Source organism: Apodemus sylvaticus, chromosome 1, assembly GCF_947179515.1.
Source record: "Apodemus sylvaticus chromosome 1, mApoSyl1.1, whole genome shotgun sequence".
In the NCBI taxonomy this organism is placed as follows: Eukaryota; Metazoa; Chordata; class Mammalia; order Rodentia; family Muridae; genus Apodemus; species Apodemus sylvaticus.
The window spans coordinates 182,947,621-182,969,873 of record NC_067472.1 but is presented as its reverse complement, the minus strand read 5'-3'; the positions used below and the strand labels follow the sequence as shown (position 1 = coordinate 182,969,873).

Below are 22,253 nucleotides of genomic sequence, written 5' to 3'. Positions count from 1 at the left end.
ATATAGATAAAAGCCTTTCTTCCCTGAGACCCATCTCACAGGTTCTGGCCTTCAGGAAGAAAGAAGAGCGAGTGGAGAGATCTAGACCTGAGAAGACATCGATCCTTCTAAAGCTCTCCGACAACAGACCCGTTGCTCCAAGACCCTCCCTGTATCTCCCTACCCTTGCCTCCATGGCCCCGCCAGCTGCCAGTGCTGGTGGCTCTCACTAAGGGCATATTTTCCAAGAGACTGATTAATCCCTTTGAGACTGTTTTATTTATAATACAGGAAGCCAAAAAAGAATACCCCTTAGACATGGGGGTGCCATCAATTGACCAGGCTGCCGTGAAGAGTGGGCTTTCTCTGACTAGACCTGCCTGGGACTTTAATATGGCAAAAGGTAAGGGGCACCTGAAGGTCCCCCACCAGACTCCATCAGCGGGTCTCGCGGGGGCTGCATGACAAATTTGACCAAGGTACGTGAGGTTAAACAGGGACCACAGCCTTTCTAGAGCAGATCATAGAGACGTTCCACCAATGTACATCCTATGACCCCCGGGGCAAAAATATAAAACTACTGGGACAATGGCTTTTATAGACCAGGCTAAGAGAGATATGGGGGGGATATGGTGGGGGGCGCGGGGGAGCTTCAGAGGCTAAAGCTTCAGAGATAAAGAATAAGCCATTGATAGATTTAGTACAGTTTACTGAGACATGGAGACAGAGGAGGGAAAGGAGCAGAGAAAGAGGAAAACTAAGCCGTTGAGAGATTTAGTGCAGATTGCTGAGAAAGCCTGCTCCACTGACATACATTTGCCAGCAAGGCCACACCTCCTAAATGTCTCCAAACAGCAGCACCAACTGGAGACCGAGTATTCAAATACCTAGGACTACAGGGCTGCATCCAAGTATGACCTACCATGTACAGCCCACATATACATGTGCTCATTTCCTTAAACCATATACACTGAAAGAGACCAGGAGCTGAAACGATAAATCGTGACAGGGGCCAGTGGCTAAGAACACTGGCTCCTCTCCCAGATGATCCTGGGTCAATTCTCAGCACCCACAAAATAGCTACCAACCATCTGGAACTCCAGTTCCAGGGGATCTGACATCCTTTCCCAGTGTCTGTGGGCATTAGGTATCCACATGCAGAGGCACACCTGGTGCACCTGCATACACACAGGAAAAACAACCGTACACATTAAAAATAATGAAAGAAATTACGACTGAACCAAAAATTAACCATGTAAAATTTAAAGAAAAGCTTTAACATTCCAGGTAAATTTCAAATCTGTTACTTTCAGAGCCCAGGCTTTGAAGGTTTCTAGTCTGACAACTTCAATTTGATCCCTGAGACCCCCATGGTAGGAGAGAACATACCCCTGCACATGTACCTTGTGAAACACACACACACACACACATACAATTTACATTTTTCCAGGAATTTCCTGTCCAGTCCACTCCCCATTTACTTCTGTTATGTTAGCACAAGGTGGCAAATTTCACACAAGGCTTTCCACTCCTTTATAGTATAGCCTGATTTACTTTGACATGATTTTCAGTTGCATTTTAAAATGTTTTTCCATTTTCTTTGGACTTTTGGGTTGTACTAGAAAAAAAATCATTAATGTTAGCCTAGAATATAAGCTATCAGCATATGACACTTGTCAAAATATAATTTTTGTACCTACATTGCCTTGAAATGTACCTTCTAAATATACACTACTGCCTCTTTGTGTATAACTGATGACCAATTAGTGCCTTTTTGCTTTAAAAGCTTTTTACAATGATACTGCTGATTTAAAAAAAAAAAAAAAAAAGAAGAATGTTATAAGTCACATCGGTTCTCAACCTGTGGCAGCAGCCATCAAAAAACACTTTTCCAATCGTCTTAGGAACCCCCAACCATAAATTCATTCTTGTTTCTGTTTCGTGAATGCAATTTTTGCAATGGAGCAGTGCCTCAGTCCCTACGACCATCAGAAATATGCAGAGTTGCAGGTCAGACCCTGAGTGCCCAGAATCCCCAGGTTACCCCGACTGTCCTCGGGGTCATGATGCAGCTGAGATTCTGAGTAACCTCCAGGTGAGGCCGCAGTGGCACCGGGTGCATGCAAGTTGGCTGGCAAGGATGCAGCCTGCACCGGCGAGCATCCTGAGTGGCCACCGCTGCTGCAGCAGCTGCAAAACACACGCCACCAGCTGCTGGTAAATCTTCCCCTAGGGCACCAGTGGAGAAGACAACTGAAAAAGAGAACTTGCCAAATTCTTGGTTTAGTTCGTTGACTCAGCTATTTAGAGAGAATTTGTTTCTGAAGATGCCTTGCGCATGTAGTGGAAATATTCGGAGGAGATGGAACTGACCCCTGCTGGTATTTATTCAGCTGCTCTTCTGGTCGCAGGTCCCATTTGTATTTGGAAACTTCAAAAACTGAAGGATCCTTTGGATGGTCCCAATATACAGTTTGGATAGTTGGGTAGTTTTGAAATATCCCCAAATTGGAATATACGTAGATGCCTGGAGTGTTACAAAGCTTATGTCATCTATAACGTTATGATATTCCTTACCAACTATCTGACAATCCCATTCCCAAACTAGATGCTACACCTGGAAGCTAAAGATTGGAGAAACCAACTCCCTCCGTGGTGCTGCTGCCTGCCATGGGTGCTGGGAGGTGCTGTGCTTCAGGTGCAAGCTAGGAGTATCACAATATACTGTGGTCAGACCAATCACCACCGTCACCACGCTGGTAATATGAAACCCAATGCCTGGACATACCTGGCTATGTTAAACAATCTGTCACGACAGTTCACCATGTTCTGCCTGCTGCTGTTTTACAAAGTCCTGAAGGAAGAGCTCATCCCTATACAACCCGCTGGCAAGTTTCTCTGTGTGAAACGCGTGGTCTTCGTTTCCTTTTGGCAAGCAGTACCATACCTGGGAATGGCAAAGTGTGTGGCCACAGGCCTGCAGGATTTCATAATCTGCATTAAAACGTTCTTTGTGGCACTTGCCCATCACTATACTGTCTCCTGTAAACCCTATGTGCATGAAGCAGAGGAAGGCTCCTGCTTTGACTCCTTCCACGCTATGTGGGATGTGTTCGACATCAGAGATGATATTACTGAACAAGTGAGGCGTGTCAGGAGGACAATGCGAGGTTATCCAAAAAAAAGAAATGTTTTCCTGGAGACCTGAATCATAATGAATACTCAAGCCTACTTTCTTCCTCTTCACAAGATATGGCTTCTGGCTCTTCAACGCCACACTCCCCAGTGGGCCCGTATCAAGGCTTTGGACACACGATCACATCACAGAGCCCAATTTCTATAGCCAACCTATATGAAGATATCTTGAATGACACCCCAGAAGAACAGCAGAAGTTTCTTGGTATAGGACAAGGTAGCAAAAATGGCATCCCAGAAGAGCAGCAAAAGCTCTTGATTCAGGCCCAGATATCACGATTGACATCCCAGAAGAGCAGAAGGAGATTCCTGATCAAAGCCAGTATCAAGACCATGTGCAAACAGTCACTTACAGGCTTTATAATCTTCAGCAGAGCCGTCTGAAGACACCATGACTGACATCCCAGAATCACAGCCGGAGCTTTCTGATTTATCAACGGACCCTTACGGCTGCCACATCCACTTGTACAGTTCAAAATCTCAAAGATAGGCAAAAAATAGATACACATAGAACACTAATACACACATTAACATACATATATTTGTATATTTTTATATATCACAACTAATGTTTAAATTTCATAGGCTTACAGGGCAGTGGTGGCGCATGCCTTTAATCCCAGCACTTGGGAGGCAGAGGCAGGCGGATTTCTGAGTTCCAGGACAGCCTGGTCTACAGAGTGAGTTCCAGGACAGCCAGGGCTACACAGAGAAACCCTGTCTTGAAAAAACAAAAAACAAAACAAAACAAAACAAACAAAAAATTTTCTTAGACTTTGGCTTTTTTAAACTGTTAGGATATCATATATTCAAATAGTAGGTAACAACTTGAGCAAATGCTCTTGAATCTATCAAATAGACATTTAAAAAAAATCAATGTTTCATATCACTGCATGAATGCTCTGAGCTAAAAATTCAAATTAATTGAATTTAATCTAATCTTAATTATGTGCCCTTTAACTTTACATAATTATACTGTATTTAAACTCTTAAAAGAAATATGTACTTTCCGATAGCTGTGACCCACAGCTATAAGCTGTGAAGACCAGATAAAGGATTTCCCATATCCATTACATACTTAGGGTTCCTTGTTATGATCTAAGCAATGGACACCACACAGTCACAACCTGTAGCAGGTCTCGCCTGGGAGGTTTACTGGGGAGGGAGCATACAGAGGCTGCTTCTGGACAGGGTGGACAGAAAAAGGGCAGGGAGAGGAGGGGCGGTCCTGAGCTTTTCTGCCTGACCTCCATTTCTAGAACAATGACTCCAAGACTTCATTTCTTATAAATACACGCCTACGTGATAAGCTTGGGCTTATTCCTTGCCTAGATTGTCACTTATTTAACTGTCAACCTATTCTGTCCTCAGGATTAGTTACAGGTCCTCAGTTTCATGCTTCTGTCTCCTCCAGAGTTCCGGGACGCTCCTGCCTCCATCTAACTCCCCAAGTTCAAATCTCTCTCTGCCAAATGTCCCACTTCTATTTCTTGCTAATTTCCTTCTTTCAGCTAACAGACTTTTTATTGACAGGTGATGATCCCACGCAATACACACGGGATTCTCCCTACATGGAGAATGTCCTGTGTGTGCTTGGTGAAAGACGTGGGGCCAGGGCAACGGTGGCAGTGGGCATCCTGCTGCTGCTGGGACCCTGAGGTAGGAGGTGGAGACGCCTGGTTGCTGACCCTCCCCCACTGTATACATTTCTGATGGTGATTTAAGCTTTGAACCGTGAATAGTCTTTCCATATTCCTCAGATTTTTCTGTTTCCCCAGTTTGAATGTTCTGGTGACAAGTAAAGCCTGCGCTCCCAATGTGTGTGTTCCCACGTGCCTCAGACTCAGGGCTTCCCACTAGTGTGAATATTCTAGTGTGGGTATGATATGAACCACAAATAAGGGCTTCCCTACGTTCCTCGTACATTCCATCACTTCACACCAATATGGACTTTCTTGCGTCGACATAGTTGTGGTCTTCAAGGAAAAACTTGACCACACTCTGACACTCATCAGGGCCTTCGCCAGTGTGAACTCTCTGATGTTTGGTAAGATGTGCTCTTTGACCAAAGGTCTTTTCACAGTCCCTACATTTAAAAGGTTTCTCTCCAGCATGGATTTTCTGATGGCGGCTGAGATTTGAATGGCAACCAAAGCCCTTGCCACATTCTTTACACTCATACACTTTCTTGCCAGCGTTAACCACGTAATAATGAATATTTTGATGACTGGCCAGGCTTGATCCGCGGCTAAAAGCTTTCCCACAGACGCCACAGACATGAGCTTTTTCCCCAGTGTGAATTTTCTGATGTGACGTGAGATGTGATTTCTGTGTAAATGCTTTTCCACACCCGTGACACGAGTATGGCCTCTCACCGGTGTGAACTCTGTGATGTCGCATCAAGTTTGACCTCAAAGTAAAGGACTTCCCACACTCCTTACAATCATAGGACTTGACTCCAGTGTGGATTCGTGTGTGCGCCCTAAGATGTGAATGAAACCTGAAGAGCTTCCCACAGTGTTTACATTTAAAAGGTTTTTCCCCAGCGTGGGTTTTCTGGTGATCACTGAGACTTGAATGACAACCAAAATCCACGCCGCATTTTTTACATTCGTATGCTTTCTTGCCGGCATCAACCGCATGAAAATGAATATTCTGATGGTTGGTGAGGCTCGAGTCACAGTGAAAAGCTTTCCCACAGACGCCACACACGTAAGCTGTTTTTCCAGTGTGAATCTTCTGATGTGACATGAGATGGGATTTCTGTGTAAACGCTTTTCCACATCCGTGACATGTGTATGGCCTCTCGCCGGTGTGAATTCTGCGATGTCGTGTCAAATTTGACTTCAAAGTAAAGGACTTCCCGCACTCCTTACAGTCATAGGACTTCTCACCAGTGTCAACTTGCTGAAGACCCGGTGTTCCTGAAGGCAAACCAAACGGCCCTCCGGACTCCTTGCCTTGCGGAGGTGTCTCAGGGCAGTGACCTTGCTGACAGGGAGTGCACTCCGATCCCGGAACAGAGGTTTCCCCACACTCCTTGTCTTTGTGGACTTTGTTACCAGGGGGAGTTTTCTGAGGAAGAATATGGCCAGATCGCACACTAAGAGCTTTTTCACATTGAATTTCAATTGCTTTCTCTTCTGCATTAAGTCTCTGGCGATTAAAAACTATACCCTGGTTGGAAGTGAGCATTTTTTCACTGGCGACTGCCAGTTGCTTAAAATATTCCTGATTTTGATGCCTTTGAAACTGACTTTTGCCTTCCCAGTCATCTCCAAAGCAGAAATCTTCAAGATGGTGTTTTCTAAAATATTCCTTCATTTCCCATTGACACAATTCTTCAGATATGCTAGGGTTTGCTGATAACTTCTTGTTCTGAGAACTGAAATCTATGTCTGAAAGATAAATTTACAGTTGTTTACCCAAAACCAGATAAAGCATCCAATATAAATAGAGTAAAGATGTATAGATGTATAAGATGAATGGCTTTAAAAATGGCAGAATTATGAATATGAAAAGGGAGCAAGAAGTAAATACAAAATTAAAAGAGTTAATAAAACTGAGTCGGGTGAGAAAAGTGTGAAGTTCTCCTTTGACCATATTCATCTAAGGAATCAAAAAAAAAAATGATTGTTGACGTAACCGATCAAGGAGAGAAAGAAGTCAACATTAGGTTGTTTTACTCAGTGTGACCTATTCAAGCCAGCAAGCTAATAATTACAATGGCAAGAGTTAAGGAGTGGATTCATGCGGGAGGGGGCAGTGCTTAAGATGAAGCCAACGACATCACACACTGGGGACCAGCAAACGTGAATGGGGAGAGCTGACCACAACAGTGTGACACACCACACGGTCTAATTCTGCAAACATCACTGTGCTTCCCCGTGGCTCCACCGCCCGCGCATTACGAAGTTCCCCTCTCTCATTTCCTCCACGGTGCATGGCCATGTTAATTTTTCCTCACATTACCTTTTTCTTCTTAATTTTTCTTATTTTTTCCTATGTCAGCATAGTATGCTTGTGCCACAGATCTTTGCACAGATCTTTTTCCCTTTTGAGGAAAAAAAAAAACTCATAACCTCAGAAATTTGAGAAAAATAAAATACTTTCATAGTGTGCATAAGGTCCTGTCTTAAATACTCAATACCTCCAAAAAGCAAACAAAGAAACCACGCTGGGGGTATAGCTGAGTGGTAGACCTTCTTTAGTATGGAGCCCGGGACACAGAGGTTTAAGGCCATGCTCCAATCACAGAGGATAATAAAGAGTTTCATAATACATGACGGGCAGACAGTTGAAAGACGGAGTCAACTGCATAAAGGAAGCACAAGCAAGGAGAACATTTTAAAAAAAAAAAGAATTAACAAGAGGACTGGAGAGTTGGCTCAGTGGTCAGGAACACTGGCAGCTCTTGTAGAGGATGTGGGTCTGGTTTCCAGAACCCTCGTGGCGGCTCACAACCATGGGTAGCACTAGTTCTCCCAGAATCTGTCTCCCTCTTCCGGCCCTCTCAGACACTGCTTCCAAGTGGAGTATATACAAACATATAGGCAAACACACATACAAAAATTCTAATTTTCTTCTTTTAAATTCACAAGGAAGTGGGTAAAAATCAGGATAGAGAGAGAGAGATCACAATTTCCTAAGAGAATGAAGTAGTCTGTAAATATCTGAATGAAAATTATAGGGAACAAGAGGAAAGACTGAATGTTGAGGTTTCGTCTGTTACTATGCATTGGAATGTTAAATACTGGCCCTGGTTGCCTCAGGGACAAGAGAGTCCTCACATGCACCAAGGGATGCTATGGGACCTTGCTCCTTAGTTTAAAACTATTGATTGAATAAATCAGACAGCCTATGGCTGAGCTGAAGAAGCGTAGGTGGGGTTTTTGGTTTCTGGGCTTGGGGGTCTGAGGGAAGACCATGATGGGGAAAAGAAGAAGGTGGAGAGAGAAGACTCCACGGAGTAGGTGAGCCATGAACCCATGGCTATGAGGGCTGGCCAACCGGACTTAAGAGTGGCCCAGATGGAACATGGCAAGTTATACCTTGGGGTTCTTGATACAGCAGTAGACACTAATAGCTTAGATGATAGATATCTGCCCAGCTGCAGTACTGTTTAAAGGGTGTGTGTGTGTGTGTGTGTGTGTGTGTTGTCGGTCTGTGTCTGTGTGTCTTTTATATGGAAACTAAATGACCAAAGGTGGGGTAGAAACCCCTAATTGAGGTTAAACATTTTATACAACAACTTGATCCAAACTATCCACAAAACAGTGACCAGTGGAGACAAAGAGCAGCATGTACCTCTGTAATGTGAAGGACAGACAGAGCACATAAATGGAATGGTATCTGAAGCAGCAAGAGAGATAATCTGGAAAAGTCTTACTCTAAAAGTCACATTCCTGTCAAAGGCCTTTGGCCAGTGAAAAGCTATTTCCATGATATTCTTGCCCACTCAGGAGCTGGTTATTATGCTAGCTCGGTTTATGTCAACTTGATACAAGCTAGTTATCTGAGAGGAGGGAGCCTCAGTTGAGAAAAACGCCTCCGTAAGATCAGGCTGTAGAGAACTTTCTTAATTAGCAATTGACGGGGGAGGGCCCAGCACACTGTGAATGCAGCCATCCTCAGGCTGGTGGTCCTGAGTCCTATAAGAATTCAGGCTGGGTAAGCCAGTCAGTAAGTAGCACCCATCCAGGGCCTCGGCATCAGCTCCTGCCTCCAGGTTACTGCCCTGCTTGAGTTCCTTGAGGTCCTGACTTCCTCCTGTTACAGGATATTCCTGCAACATTGGTCTGTGATTGGACAAGGAAAAGGGGGCGGAGCTAGGAGTTGGAGAGGAAGGGAGGTCTGAGAGTTAAGATGGCTTCAGACAGTTTTCTAACATTTTTAAAGGGTTAGAGATAGTCTAGCGTTTTGACGGTCTATCGTGTAGAAGTGTAAGCCCAATAAATCCTTTCCTCCCCAGCTTGCTTTTTGGTCATGGTGTCTCATCACAGCAACTGGCACCCTAACTAAGACAGCCATCATCTTTACTGGTGACTGTCTCAGTCCACCCCAAGCCTCACTCACCTGAATAAGGTCCTTTTGTTGCGTCCCTCAAAATCATCCAGGGGTCTTGTCCTTTTTCCAACATGGAGAATAGATGTGGCCGATAAGCACAAAGTCCTACCCAGAAGATTTTTTAAAAGAGAAAATGAGCACATGGGTAAGAATTGTAGGTTTATCATCTGGATCCTTGGTTATGAGAGAGACAATAGTAAGAACGATAAGATAAAGTCAAAAAATATTTCTGAGTGGTGAGGGTGATAGAAGATCCCACCAGGAGCGACTATTGCTAATTCTGTACAAACCAACTTCAGAGGATGTCCTCCACAACTTTGAAAGAGACCCCACTGCTGCTGCAGGAACATCTAGGGCTGAGCTCTGAATCTTACCCACTGAGACAAGGTGGCTGTAGCTCTCCAGCATCACGTCTCTGTATAAATTCCTCTGTTCCAGGCTCAGACACGCCCACTCCTCTGGAGAGAAGTCTACGGCCACATCTCTGAACGTCATCAGTCCCTAAAAGGATACACTGAAATATCAGAGGTGAACTTAAAGAAAATGTTTGGATAGAAGGGAGAACTCTGAACAAAGAGAAGTCAGCAGAACAAAAAAAAAAAAGAATGAGCACCTAGAGCTGGTAGTCTGGTGTAGGGCAAGAAGAGATATAGAAATGAAACCCCAATCTCAAGTTATACACAAATCTACAATAAAAAAAAAACAGCATGGTATTGGCCCCAAAACAGGCACGCTGATCAAGAGAACTGAATTGATGACCCAGATATAAACCCATGCACCTATGGACACCTGGTTTTTGATAAAGAATCAGAAAAGCACACTGGAAAAGATGACAGCATCTTCAATAAATGGTGTTGATCAAACTGGATGGCTGCTCATAAAAGAATCCAAATAGATCCGTGCTTATACCCTGCACAAATTCAAATCCAAATGGATCAAAGACCTCAACGTAAAACCAGAATCACTGAACCTGACAGAAGAGACAGTGAGGAATGGCCTAGAACTTATCAGCACAGGGAAGGACTCTCTGAACAGCACACTGTTAACACAGGCACAGAGGTCAACTATTAATAAACGGGGCCTTAGGAAGCTGAAAAGGACATGCTATTCAAAGTTGTGCCTAAAGAATGGAGAAAGGTTTTACAAACTGTACATCTCATAGAGGGCTAATACCCAAACTGTATAAAGAACTCAAGAAACTAGGTACCAAAAACAACCCAGTTGAAAATGGGACGAGGATCTCAACAGAATTCTCGAGAGCAAGTTCAAAGGGCTAGGAAACACTTAGAAATGTCCAACATCTTTAGTTGTCATGGTAACGCAAACCAAAGCCACTTTGAGATTCACCTTACCCCTGTGAGAAGAGATCAAGAGAACAATGACAGCTCGTGCTGGTGAGGATGGAGTAAGGGGGGCACTCACCATTGCTGGTGAGGTTGAAAACTTGTACAGCCACTGTGGAAATCAGTAGGGTGGTTCCTCAGGAAGACAGGCATCGATCTACCTCAAGGCCCAGCTGTACCACACACTCCGGGGCACTCACCCACAGACACTTCATCCTATCACAAAGACACTCGTTCAACCATATTCACTGATGCCTTATTCATAATAGCCAGAAACTAGAAACAACCTAGATGCCCCTCGACAGAAGAATGGATAAAGAAAATGTGGTATATTTACACAATGAAGTATTACTCAGCCATTTCAAAGAAATGATATCATGAAATTTGCCAGTAAATGGAATTTAAAAAAAAATCATCTTTGAGGTAGACCAGACCCAGAAAGACAGCACGGTACATATTTGCTTATATGCGGATATTAGCTGTCAAGCTACAACTTATAGAATCATAGAGGTCAGGTGTAGAGTAAGGGACTAGAGGGGACAGAAAGATCTCATTAGGAAAAAAAACAGAATATAAAGCCATGGATGACTGGGGGATTGCTGGCACAGAAAGATCAAGTGGGGAGGGGGGAAGACAGGTAAAATTGGGGCCCATTTGAGGGGTAGCATGAAACCCTTATACAGTAGAAATGTCTTAAAATACATACATATATGTAGGCAATTTAAATGAAATCACCAAATAATGGGGGAGAATGGGAGCGACAGTTGGCCATCTCTTGTTACCAAATGAAGCTGCCAGTATTGGAATTAAATTACATTTAACTGAGTTGCTGGCACCATGGGAATCTCCAAACAATCCAGACTTTCAAGACCATAGATTGTTGTCCACAAACTGATGAAGACCTCATTGATGAAGACCACGCCCACTCGACTCAGAGAACATGGAGCGGTCAAGCTGGTGCCTACAGAGAGCCTTCACTTTCTAGCACTGTCGGCACAGGAGGGTACTCAGTATATACCAAAAGGGAAACATAAACACCCAGCCAGCCACAAACCCTCTGAGATCTACAATGGTGTCCTGCCTGCATGAGATATTACAGCAATGGTGGCACATAGCTTATGGGAGTAACCAACCAATATCTGCTTTGACCTAAGGCCCACTCCACAACATGGAATCAATACCTAACATTGCTCTGGTGACCAAAGTCCAGAGATTAGATAGCCTAGGAACCTACGGTTAAAACCAAATATTTCCTTCCTTTAAAAAATAAAAATAAAGTAGGACTGGAGAGATGGCTCAGCAGTTAAGAGCACTTACTGCTCTTCCAAAGGTCCTGAGTTCAAATCCCAGCAACCACATGGTGGCTCACAACCATTTGTAATGAGATCTGATGCTCTCTTCTGGCGTGTCAGAAAACAGCGACAGTGTACTTACATAAAATAATAAATAAATTATTGAAGAAAAAGTATCAATACAAGGGCTCCTATTGGCATCCTGCTATTCTCGCTCAGCCCCCATCTGAGGAGCCTCCTCCTGCAGCGCCAAAGTGAATTCCAACCATGGTACATCCCATCTTGATTAATTGTAATGTCCTATTCTATGAACTCAAAAAAAAAAAATTCTTATGCTGTGGCCTTCCCAGCCTTGAGCCCACTGAACAGGCCTTGAGCACTTGCCACTACGGACCTTTCCGGCCTGGATAGAGTCATCTGCTTTGGCTTGTTCCCATAAGAACTTAAAAGATTAGATACTTTGGTATCTAATGGTACTGGTTCAAAAGATTAGACTGCTGTGCTGACCTTGCTTTACAACATACTCCGGCTAAGACAAAAGATGAGTTCTGTGGGCTTTCCCTTTATAAACGCAGTGTCAAATATTAGACAACTCAGAGCGTTGATCAGAAAGAACCTTGTCTTGGCTTCATCCTTCCCTCTTACCCTGTCCTTTTCATTGCCAGCCTCCCCCCCCTTTCAGGTGATCCCTGTTCATCCATGGCCACTGGACGGCTACATTATACTCTCTTCCTCTTTAGTCATGCAGTTCTGCCTTGTAAAACTGTGGATTGGAAAGGAAGCTCTGGTACTCCCTTTACAGAAATGGCTTTCTCCTCCGTTGGTGCTCTGTCGAAGGGCAGAACACAAGAGCGATGGGTACCAGCTCTTGACTGCCTCCCAACCACCCCTTACCAACTAGAAGAGACTCAGAGAAGCAGCCTAAGGACAAGGAGTCATAGACATTCACATGCTATCTTGGAAGACAATTCCAACTTACTTGGGCCATGGCGTAAACCTTCAGGAGTTGGCTAGTTCTCTTCTGGGTTCCACTGCCAACAACGTAGAGCTGCAGAAATCTAGAGGGGAAGAACCACGAGAGGTCACGGTTTCTTTGAAGTGTGTCTCAGTTACTGTCCTACTTCTGTGAATGGACACCATGATCAAGAGAGACCGAGGCACCTCTTTTAAAGGGAATATTTAATGGGGGCCTTACTTCAGTTTTAAGAGGGTTAGTCTGCGATCATCATGGCAGACAGTAGGCAGGCATGGTGCTAGAGCAGTAGCTGAGAGCTTTACATCCTAATCCAAAGGCAGCAGGCAGTCACAGAGACAGACACTGGGCCCGGCATGGGCTTCTAAAACCCCAAAAGCCATCTGCAGTGACACAACTATTCCAACTAGGCCACACCTCCTAATCCTTCCCAAATTGTTCTACTAACCGGGGACCAGACGTTCAAACAGATGAGCCTACGAAGGCTATTCCCATCCAAGCCACCACAAAGCTTCCACATGGAGGTGTGTGAAGGGCTGTTTCCTTCCTTGGAGGAAGAGCTTGGGGACTCTCAGGGAATTCTACTCCCTTGCAAAGCCAGAGCTACTCAAATGAAAAGAGATAATCTGAACTCAATTAGTTATACCCAAACCACCACAAAAACCAGAATATGAAACAGGATTATTCTGTCTTTCCATAAATGCTCCCTCTAACTGCCCCATTCCTGAATTAGACACCTGATGGTCACCTCAAGGATGGTGGCAATCTCCCAGCTGAAGGCCCGCTCCACCTGCCCAGGGCTCCCCAACGACAGTCTGATTCCTACAGAGTTATTGTCATTCAGAGCATAAAACTAGGCAAGTCTGCAGCCTAAATACACCCTCAACAGACTCACCAGATATTTACTGAGATGACAGAGGGGTGGTGTAGCTTTTTGTAAATGTTTCTTTTTGTTCTCCATTTGTTTTTCTTTTATTTTTAATTACTTTGTGGGTTCTTGTTTTATCTGTCTCCTAACAATATCTTCTCTGGCTCTGCTCAACTTTTCTAGGTTCAACTGCCACCTCAGTGTGCTTGCCCAATTCACTTTCAACTGCTTCTTATTTTCATTCTTCAAAATCTCTTCTCTTCTCCAGCCTCTTCTTTCTTCCTGCATCAACTGTCTTCTCTGACCCTATTCTTCTTCTCTGGGACCCCAATCCCCTCCCCCTCTCTCCTAACTACTCTCCAGTTCCTAACTCTCCGCTCACCTCTCAGCCTCTGCTGGCTTTATAGCCTCTCCTGCTGCCAAAATTCCAAGAGCCAGCAGTCACTGAAGAGCAAAGGGTCATTTAAAGAGCCAGGCACATAAAATACTTCATACTACATGGTGGTTTTTAAATAAGGATGGCCCCTATAGATTTGTGCATTCAAATGCTTGGTCCCTAGTTGCCGAACCGTTTTGGGAAGGATTAGGAGGTGTGACCTTATTGGAGAAGAACATCCTTTCACTGTGTCTGCTTCAGCTAAACGTTCCTTCATGTGTTTGCCCCAGCAAAACACCATCCAAACGACTTTCCAAAGAACCCTTATGTTTCCACTTCAGATGATAACAATAAAATTAGTAAGCAAAATTATGTTTGTGTACTTGGTGTAAATAATGATATGTATGCGTGTCCGACTGGGAGATAGGGACAGATTCTGGTCTAAGAGTTGGCACAGTAGTATTATTTTCCCTGAGATTCATCAATGATGTTTCTAATCTGTAGTAACCTAAACTTTCAAGTTATCTTTGAAAGCCAGTTATTTCCTAATTTAAAAGACCAGAAACTGATCACTGCTTGTCTTAGTTACTTTTCTAATTCACTTCTTAAAATGTGGCAGCACAATCTACGAGACTTTGTTCACATGGCAATTGAAAATGCTCATATAAAATCCAACCCTGAATCTTTTAACAACAGGTAGAAACTAAAATATATTTAAAAAAACAAACTGCAGGTTTAAAGAGGTAGCTTAGGGCAAAGCTGCTCTTCCAGAGGACCCAGGTGCAATTCCGGGCACCCACATGGTAGCTCACAACTGTCTCCACATTCAGTTCCAGGGAATCCAATGCCCTCCTCTGACTTTAGTAGGCCTTGTACATACGTGGTACACAAACATACATTTAGGCAAAATACCCATATACATAAAATAGTCAAATAAAAATAAGTTTTAAAAAATGAAAACAAAACCTCAATGTGAAGTAGTGAATATCTGCAAAGCTTGTACATCTATAAAGAATTGAATTCGTACGGAGGCTATGAAAATGAATAAGAAAGGGGTTTTTAGGACAAGCTGCAGAAAACAAACCAAAAACCAAAAAAAAACAAACAAAAACAAACAAGTACTAATAGAGAATAAAATTACAACTAAAAATTCACATTAACTAAAACTTAAAAGCAAAACCCATTAGGAAGTCCTGAAAGACACATTAGTGGCATCATTGAACACCTGTACTCAGCGTGCCTCTCATTCACAAATAACCTGCTGTGACTGGGGTCTTCGCTGCTTGGTGAGTTCTCCTTTCACCCCACCCTCTATCCCCCACCCCCATTTCACCCCCTATCACTAGATAGGGAAGTAAGAAGGATAGAGGAGGGAGAGAGAGAGAGAGAGATCTTTGAATTTAATTCCTTCCTCTTGTTTCCTCCTTGAGCATGACTTGACTACTAGCAAACTGCAGCCAATGGGGCGATGGGTGGCAGTTGGCCACTTAGGGAATAATGACCAAACACCAAACACCACCCACCCGTGGGGCTTTAGCACTTATGTACCCTCTGAAAAATTCCCAGATTTCCAAACAGCACACAATTAATTACAGAAACTGTCTCCAACTGGTAACACCACGCCTCTGCTAGAGCATGAGGCAAGCCAGCATGTTCCCACACCTGGGTTTAAAATGTAAGCATATTCTTAGAATATTTTTGTGGTTTGTTTTGTTTTTTTTTAAAGAACCCAAAAGTCCAGAATTCGCACTGCAGCATTTCTTTCTCTGTGCAGCCCTGGCTGTCCTGGAACTCACCAGGCTGGCCTCGAACTCAGGGATCCACCTGCCTCTACCTCCCAAGTGCTGGGATTAAAGGTCTCCTCCTCCTCCTTCTCCTCCACCACCACCACTGCCACCTCCAAGCCAGAACTTTCTTTATGTTTCTTCTACCTACTATCATCTCTTCTTGTTTATGTTAGATTAGGAATGTGGGGAGAACACATTAGGAATGTGGTTAGGAACAGTGAGAAGACAGTTGAGGCCCTAAATTTTAATTCAAGTACCATCTCAAAACAGAACACCTTGAATATTAGCAATGGAGAGGTGGATTTTTTCTGTGCTGTCAGGGCCAGCCTTGTCTGCTTAGTGAATTCCAGGAAAGCCAGGGGGTACACAGTGAGAACCTGTCTCAAAATAGAGGGGGTAGGGGGAGGGAGAGAAAGGGGAAAGGGAAAGAGGAGGAGGAGGAGGAGGAGGAACAGAAGGAGGAAGAGGAAGAAGAGGGGGAGAGAACAAGGAAGAAAAAAAAAGAAAATATCTAAACATGCCATCTTTCTGGAGTTGAGATCGCCTCTACCCACTTAAGCAAAAAGACAATAATCTAATCGGCCTCGAACCCAAGACTTTTCAGGTATTAATCAGGATCTGAAGTGGAAATGAGATTTAGAGGGTTCAGACTGTCCCACTCCCTGCCATCCAGGCGATCCACATTCAGGAGCTAATACTTAGAATCATAACATGCACAGATCAAACACACTACAGCGTTACCCTCACCTTCATTAAGCTATCCAGCACTTTGGTGCCTCCCCATTAATCCATCAATCTTACCAGTGCCTAGTTTTTCTCAATTTACTCCCCTTCCACACACCAGGTCTTACCAGGGTATCACATACTAGGATTTCCATTGCTCAATGGTACCCATGGGACTAGGCAGGCGGCTTCCTTTCATCAGGCTGCCCGGGGTTGGTTTGTTCTCACTCAGGTGTTTGGGATTCGCTTTGGGGTTCGGGAACGCGCGACGCTCCTCAGTGGTCCTCCCCCCACAGCTTCGCGCGCTCCCAGTCAGCAAACAGGCTCGCAGGCAGCTTCTAACTGGCTTCCTGGTGTGTCTGATAAACCAAGGCTAGGGTCCACCGCGAGACCCGTCGCTGGCCAATTCTTGAACTACATTTCCCAGGTGGCGCTGCGACCCTGTACGTCACCAGAGGGGAAGCAATAGCCAACCTAGACTGGGTTGTGTGAAAGAAAACTTGCCAAGGAAAGACTTGCAGGCAAGGTGAGGACCGAGCAGGCAAAGAGTGAAAGTTTCATTCGTCCATGTCCTTATATAGACTTCCAGAAAAAAAAAAAAAAAAAAAAAAAAAACATGGCCCAGTTTAGAACTGAATTAAAATTCTGGACTAGCCGGACGGTGGTGGCGCACGCCTGTAATCCCAGCACTCTGGGAGGCAGAGGCAGGTGGATTTCTGAGTTCGAGGCCATTCTGGTCTACAGAGTGAGTTCCAGGGCTCTACAGAGAAACCCTGTCTCGAAAAAACCAAATCCAAAAAACAAAAACAAACAAACAAAAAAAAATTCTGGGCTAAAGATGTGTGTTGCTTATTCAAAAATCCAGATTCAAAGTAGATCTTCCCACTTCAAATTAAGCAGAAATCCTTCAGAGGTGTGCCCTCTATTTTTGGGTTTTAGATAAGTCCAGATGTAGTCAAATTGACAACCAAGAATTATTGACTCTATTAATTGCATTGTGTGAAGGAACAGTTGTTCTCCAAAATAATGATAATTAACTTTATAAAAAGAAAACGAAAATTGTCTTCTAAAACATAAGGTACAGATTGCTTAGATATTAAGTAAGACTTAGTTATCTAACATGAATAAAATATAACTTACCATCCAATAGTAAAAAACAATATTAAGATAGGGTTATTAAATAAATGTTGTTGAGGATCAGGAGAGGGAGGGTTTGATATATTTAGACTTTCATTAAACAAAATAATTTTGAGATGGGTCTGTAACCATGTTTATGTCTTACTTAGGGTTACTATTAGTGTCATGAAACAGTATGACCAAAGGAACTTGAGGAGGAAAGGAATTATTCAGCTGATGCTTCCATGTTAATCATCAAATGAAGTCAGAGCAGGAACTCAAACAGGGGAGCAGCCTGGAGGCAGGAGCTGAGGCAGAGGTGTTGCTTAGTGGCTTGCTCAGCCTGCTTTCTTACAGAACCCAGGACCACCAGCCCAGGAAAGGCACCGCCCACAACCAGCTGTGCCCTCCCTTATTGATCAATTAGGAAAATGCCTTGCAGGCTTGCCTACAGCCGGGTCTCAGTCTCAGAAGGCATTTTCCCAGTGAGGCGCCCTCCTTCCTCATGCCTCTTGCTTGTGGCAAGTTGGCATAAAACCAGCCAGTACAGAATCATAAACAGAGAGGGACCGTTTCAAAAATAAAGTACAGCATTAACCCAAAACTAAAATTCTCATTGTCAAATATAAAGGCTAAAGTTGATATTTTGTCTTTCGTATTCACAAGTTTGAATTTTATAAAAATTCAGTGGTGGTAGGAACATAAAACTGGGTCAGGCTGAGTTTACTGATTCTGTTATGGAAGTGTGCACAGTTTTGTTTTGTTTTGTTAATGTGTCAAATGTTTATTTGAATGTTTGGCTGAGGAATTTGTGAAAGTTAGAGATGCCTGCTATGCCTTCGCTTAGTGTCTGTGAGGGATTTTAAGGCTCAGGGGAATTGCAGTGCTAGAGCGGGCACTCTGTGTCAACCCAATCCTCCACGGTGGGAGGCCCAGAAGACATGGCCTGGGTCCTGGGGTCCTGGGGTCGCAGAGGCCCAGGTGGCAGCACTGAATCACCAAAGGCAAGGTGATCCCAATTATCATAATGGGAAGTTTAGACAAAACAATGCCCATAAAGGCCTAACCCTTAGTGGCCAGCAAAAGCAAGGTCAGTTCCATGGTGGCTGGCTCATGTGATTTGTTGGTACTGGTTAATCAAGCATGGGCTTTCCAGGCATGAAAGCGATATTAAGAAGTCTACAGACTTTTTCTTCGATTTGTAAATGGAAGAATTCTCAAACAAATGAAAGAAAGGCTACATTGGATCTTGGCCAAAGGCAATCTCAGCCAGTGAATCAATTTCTAGACTTGAGCCAGTTTGCGGACCTAGAACCCTGTACTGGCTGGTTTTGTGTGTCAACTTGACACAGGCTGGAGTTATCACAGAGAAAGGAGCTTCAGCTGGGGAAGTTCCTCCATGAGATCCAGCTGTGGGGCATTTTCTCAATTAGTGATCAAGGGGGTGGGCCCCTTGTGGGTGGTACCACCTCTGGGCTGGTTTCTTGGGTTCTATAAGAAAGCAGGATGAACAAGCCAGGGGAAGTAAGCCAATAAGGAACATTTCTCCATGGCCTCTGCATCAGCTCCTGCTTCCTGACCTGCTTGAGTTCCAGTACTGACTTTTTGTTGTTGTTGTTGTTGTTTGTTTGTTTTTGTGTTTTTGATACAGGGTTTCTCCGTGTAGCCCTGGATATCCTGGAACTCACTCTGTAGACCAGGCTGGCCTCCAACTCAGAAATCCACCTGCCTCTGCCTCCCAGAGTGCTGGGATTAAAGGCGTGCGCCACCACTGCCCGGCCAGTACTAACTTTCTTTTGTGATGAACAACAATGCAGAAGTGTAAGATGAATAAACCCTTTCCTCCCCAACTTACTTCTTGGTCATGATGTTTGTGCAGGAATAGAAACCCTGACTAAGACAAACCCCTTGAATGAAGGGCTGTCCACGTTCCCCTAAGGGCCTTGATAAAATACCCAGAACTTTTACTGTTAATCTTTCTCCAGTCCTTCCCTAGAGGGAGCTACGGCCTTTTACAAGGTTCACTGCGCACTGGGAAAGGAAACAACCAGACCTTCCAGGGTCTGATGGATGCTGGTTCTGATTGATGCTGATTCCAGGAGATTCCAAGAAATATTGTGGCCCTCCAGTGAAATAGGAGTTTACATAGGTCTGGTGAGTTTTGGCTGAAGACCATCTCACAGTAGGTCCAGTGGGTACCCTAACTCATCCTTGTTATTTTCCCAATCCCAGAATGTATAATTGGGATACATACACTTACAAGTTGGCAGAACTCTCACAATGGTTCCCTGACCTGTGGAGGGCTATTATGACTGAAAAGGCTAACTAATGAGCAAAAACAGGTCAGCATCCCTGAAGATATTGCATAAATTAGTGCCAACAACAGGACTTGAAAGATTCCCATCACATCTCACGTTAACTCTCCTATCTGGCCAGTGCAGAAAACAGACGGTTCCTAGAGAATGACCATTGATTATCAAGACCTCAATCAAGTAATCACGCCAGTTGCACGTTCCATACCAGAGGCAGTGTCCTTACTTGAGCAGATTAGTACATATCCTTATGGGCTTAGATATTTTCAAACCTACTTTATTTAGGGTTCTTGAATGCTTCAACCTCCCTTCTAACCCACTGACCAGAGGTAGGTATAGGGGAAGGTTAATATGAGAATGGAGTTATGGACCTGTTTAGAAGTAGTTCCTTGGGGCGATTCCATCTTTCATTGTCAGGATACTAGCAGTCCAGTTCAATAGCAACCACCAAACAGGAATCAGTAGTGGTGGCCCGATCCAGCAGAAACAGCTAAGCTCTGCCAAGTCCACACAAGTCAGCAGACACAGCCAGAATACCACAGGAAGTTCTTTAGCAAGCTTCCCTCTACAAAGTGAAGGCTGATAAAGACCAGCAGAGACCAGTGAAGACCAGTGTGCACTCACTGCACAGTGGCATGTAAGAGTGTCCTCTCAGTTTGTGGGGTTCTTTTTTCTTTTTTTTAAGGTTCATTTATTTATTTCATGTATGCGAGTACACTGTTGCTCTCTCTTCATTCACACCAGAAGAGGGCATTGGTTCCCATTACACATAGTTGTGAGCCACCATGTGGTTGCTGGGAATTGAAATCAGGACCTCTGGAAGAACAGTCAGAGCTCTTGACCACTGAGCCATCTCTCCAGCCTATTTGTGGGATTCTATTTATCTTCTTTCTAAACATCACATGCCCTCTCAAAGTGTCTGTTTTCAGCAAGCCATCACATGCTGTCTCACAAGACAGCTTCCAAAAAAAAAAAAAAATCAGCTGACACAATTAAGTTGGGAAAAAAAAACGAGAAATTTCCACTTCATATCCTGGCACTTGGCATATGACTACTGAACTAGAAAATGTCTTTTTTCTCTGTATCTGTCCATACAAACCACCAGAAGCAATTTGCTAACAGCTAGGCCAGAAGTTCTGGAGACAGCACATTCATCACATGGATGTGTTACTCTGCCCCATATACTGTTATGCCAGAGAAATGTTGGTGATCCCCAAAAACGCACACAGAAGCCAATCTGATGCAATTCACAGCAGGGTCTTTATTCAGTTCCAGCTAGCTTGGGCTCCCCCAATGCACCACTGTCACACAGGATGGTTTTGGTGGTGAGGGAGCCCTGAATGTCTATCGGGACCAGGCTTTATAGTAAGCAGCTAGCAGGGAGTACATGTGCAAGCATCTAATCGGAAAGCTACTGTGGCCTTTAACATAATTGGCTGGTGCTGGGAGTCATATCATAAACTTAACTTCTGCTCCCCTGTGCATTAGTGGTCGTTAGGCGGGGGTGGGATTGTAACCTAGGGTGCAGGTTTGTAGGGGAGGTAACACTGGTCTTCTTGAAGATGTAACCTGGAAACGCTGGTCTTGTTGGGAATTAGCCTAGAGACTGGAGCTAGGCTCAGGTTCTTGGAAACTAATCCTAGGTACCAGCCTGTAACTCTACCTGAGTTTAAACTTGTGTCAGGTTATCTAAAATGGAGGTTGAACTTAAAAGCTTTGGCATCTCGTCACCAAGTAACACAGAAAGCTCTATGGGGGGGGGTAGTACAGGATAAGGTCCTTCAACAGATCCAAGACACTGTGAAAGGCTGCTCTACCACTTGCACCATATGATACAGCATACCTGGTGATACTTGAGGTGTCAGTGGCAGATAGAGATGCTGTTTGAAGCCTTTGGCAGGCCCCTATAGACAAATCACAGAAGAGATCTTTAAGATTTTGGAGCAAGGATCTACCATCATCTGCAGACAACTAGTCTCTTGGTCTGCTATTGGGTCTTAGTGGAAACTGAACACTTGACAATAGGCCATCAAGTGACCAAGTAACCTTAGCTGCTTATCATGAGCTGCATGTTATCTGACCCACCAAGTCATAAAGTAGGATGTGCACAGGAGCAATTCATTATCAAATGGAAGTGGTATGTACGTGATCGGGCCCAAGCAAGTCTTGAAGGCACAAGCAAGTTACATGAGGAAGTTGTCCAAATGCCTGTGTTTTCTACTA

General features: G+C 44.0%; 2 protein-coding genes across 7 annotated transcripts in view; one reads left to right on the top strand and one right to left on the bottom strand.

Moving 5' to 3' along the window:
- The window catches only part of LOC127671775 (zinc finger protein 420), a 104,988-nt gene that overhangs the window by 61,438 nt on the left and 21,297 nt on the right, over positions 1 to 22,253 (top strand). The gene's annotated exons all lie outside the window — the stretch shown is intronic.
- LOC127671860 (zinc finger protein OZF-like) lies at positions 1,147 to 16,995 on the bottom strand. 2 transcript variants are annotated; one of them, XM_052166923.1, is made up of 5 exons: positions 16,731 to 16,995; positions 12,855 to 12,933; positions 9,615 to 9,754; positions 9,250 to 9,345; positions 1,147 to 6,572 (listed from the first exon to the last, which is right to left on the bottom strand). In XM_052166923.1, the coding sequence occupies exons 3-5, from the start codon at positions 9,733 to 9,735 to the stop codon at positions 5,110 to 5,112; spliced, it is 1,680 nt and encodes a 559-aa protein (XP_052022883.1). In that variant the 5' UTR covers positions 9,736 to 9,754; positions 12,855 to 12,933; positions 16,731 to 16,995; the 3' UTR covers positions 1,147 to 5,109. The 2 variants fall into 2 exon arrangements, with proteins under 2 accessions (XP_052022883.1, XP_052022875.1); XM_052166915.1 differs by having other exon boundaries at positions 9,615 to 9,741.

Excerpts from the sequence above, each read along its gene's own strand:
- LOC127671860 (XM_052166915.1), bottom strand. Across the intron at positions 9,346-9,614 it reads CAGCCACCTTGTCTCAGTGG|GACTTTGTGCTTATCGGCCA; the intron begins GTAAGATTCAGA and ends TCTTCTGGGTAG. Across the intron at positions 6,573-9,249 it reads AACAAAAGGACCTTATTCAG|ACATAGATTTCAGTTCTCAG; the intron begins GTGAGTGAGGCT and ends TTTATCTTTCAG.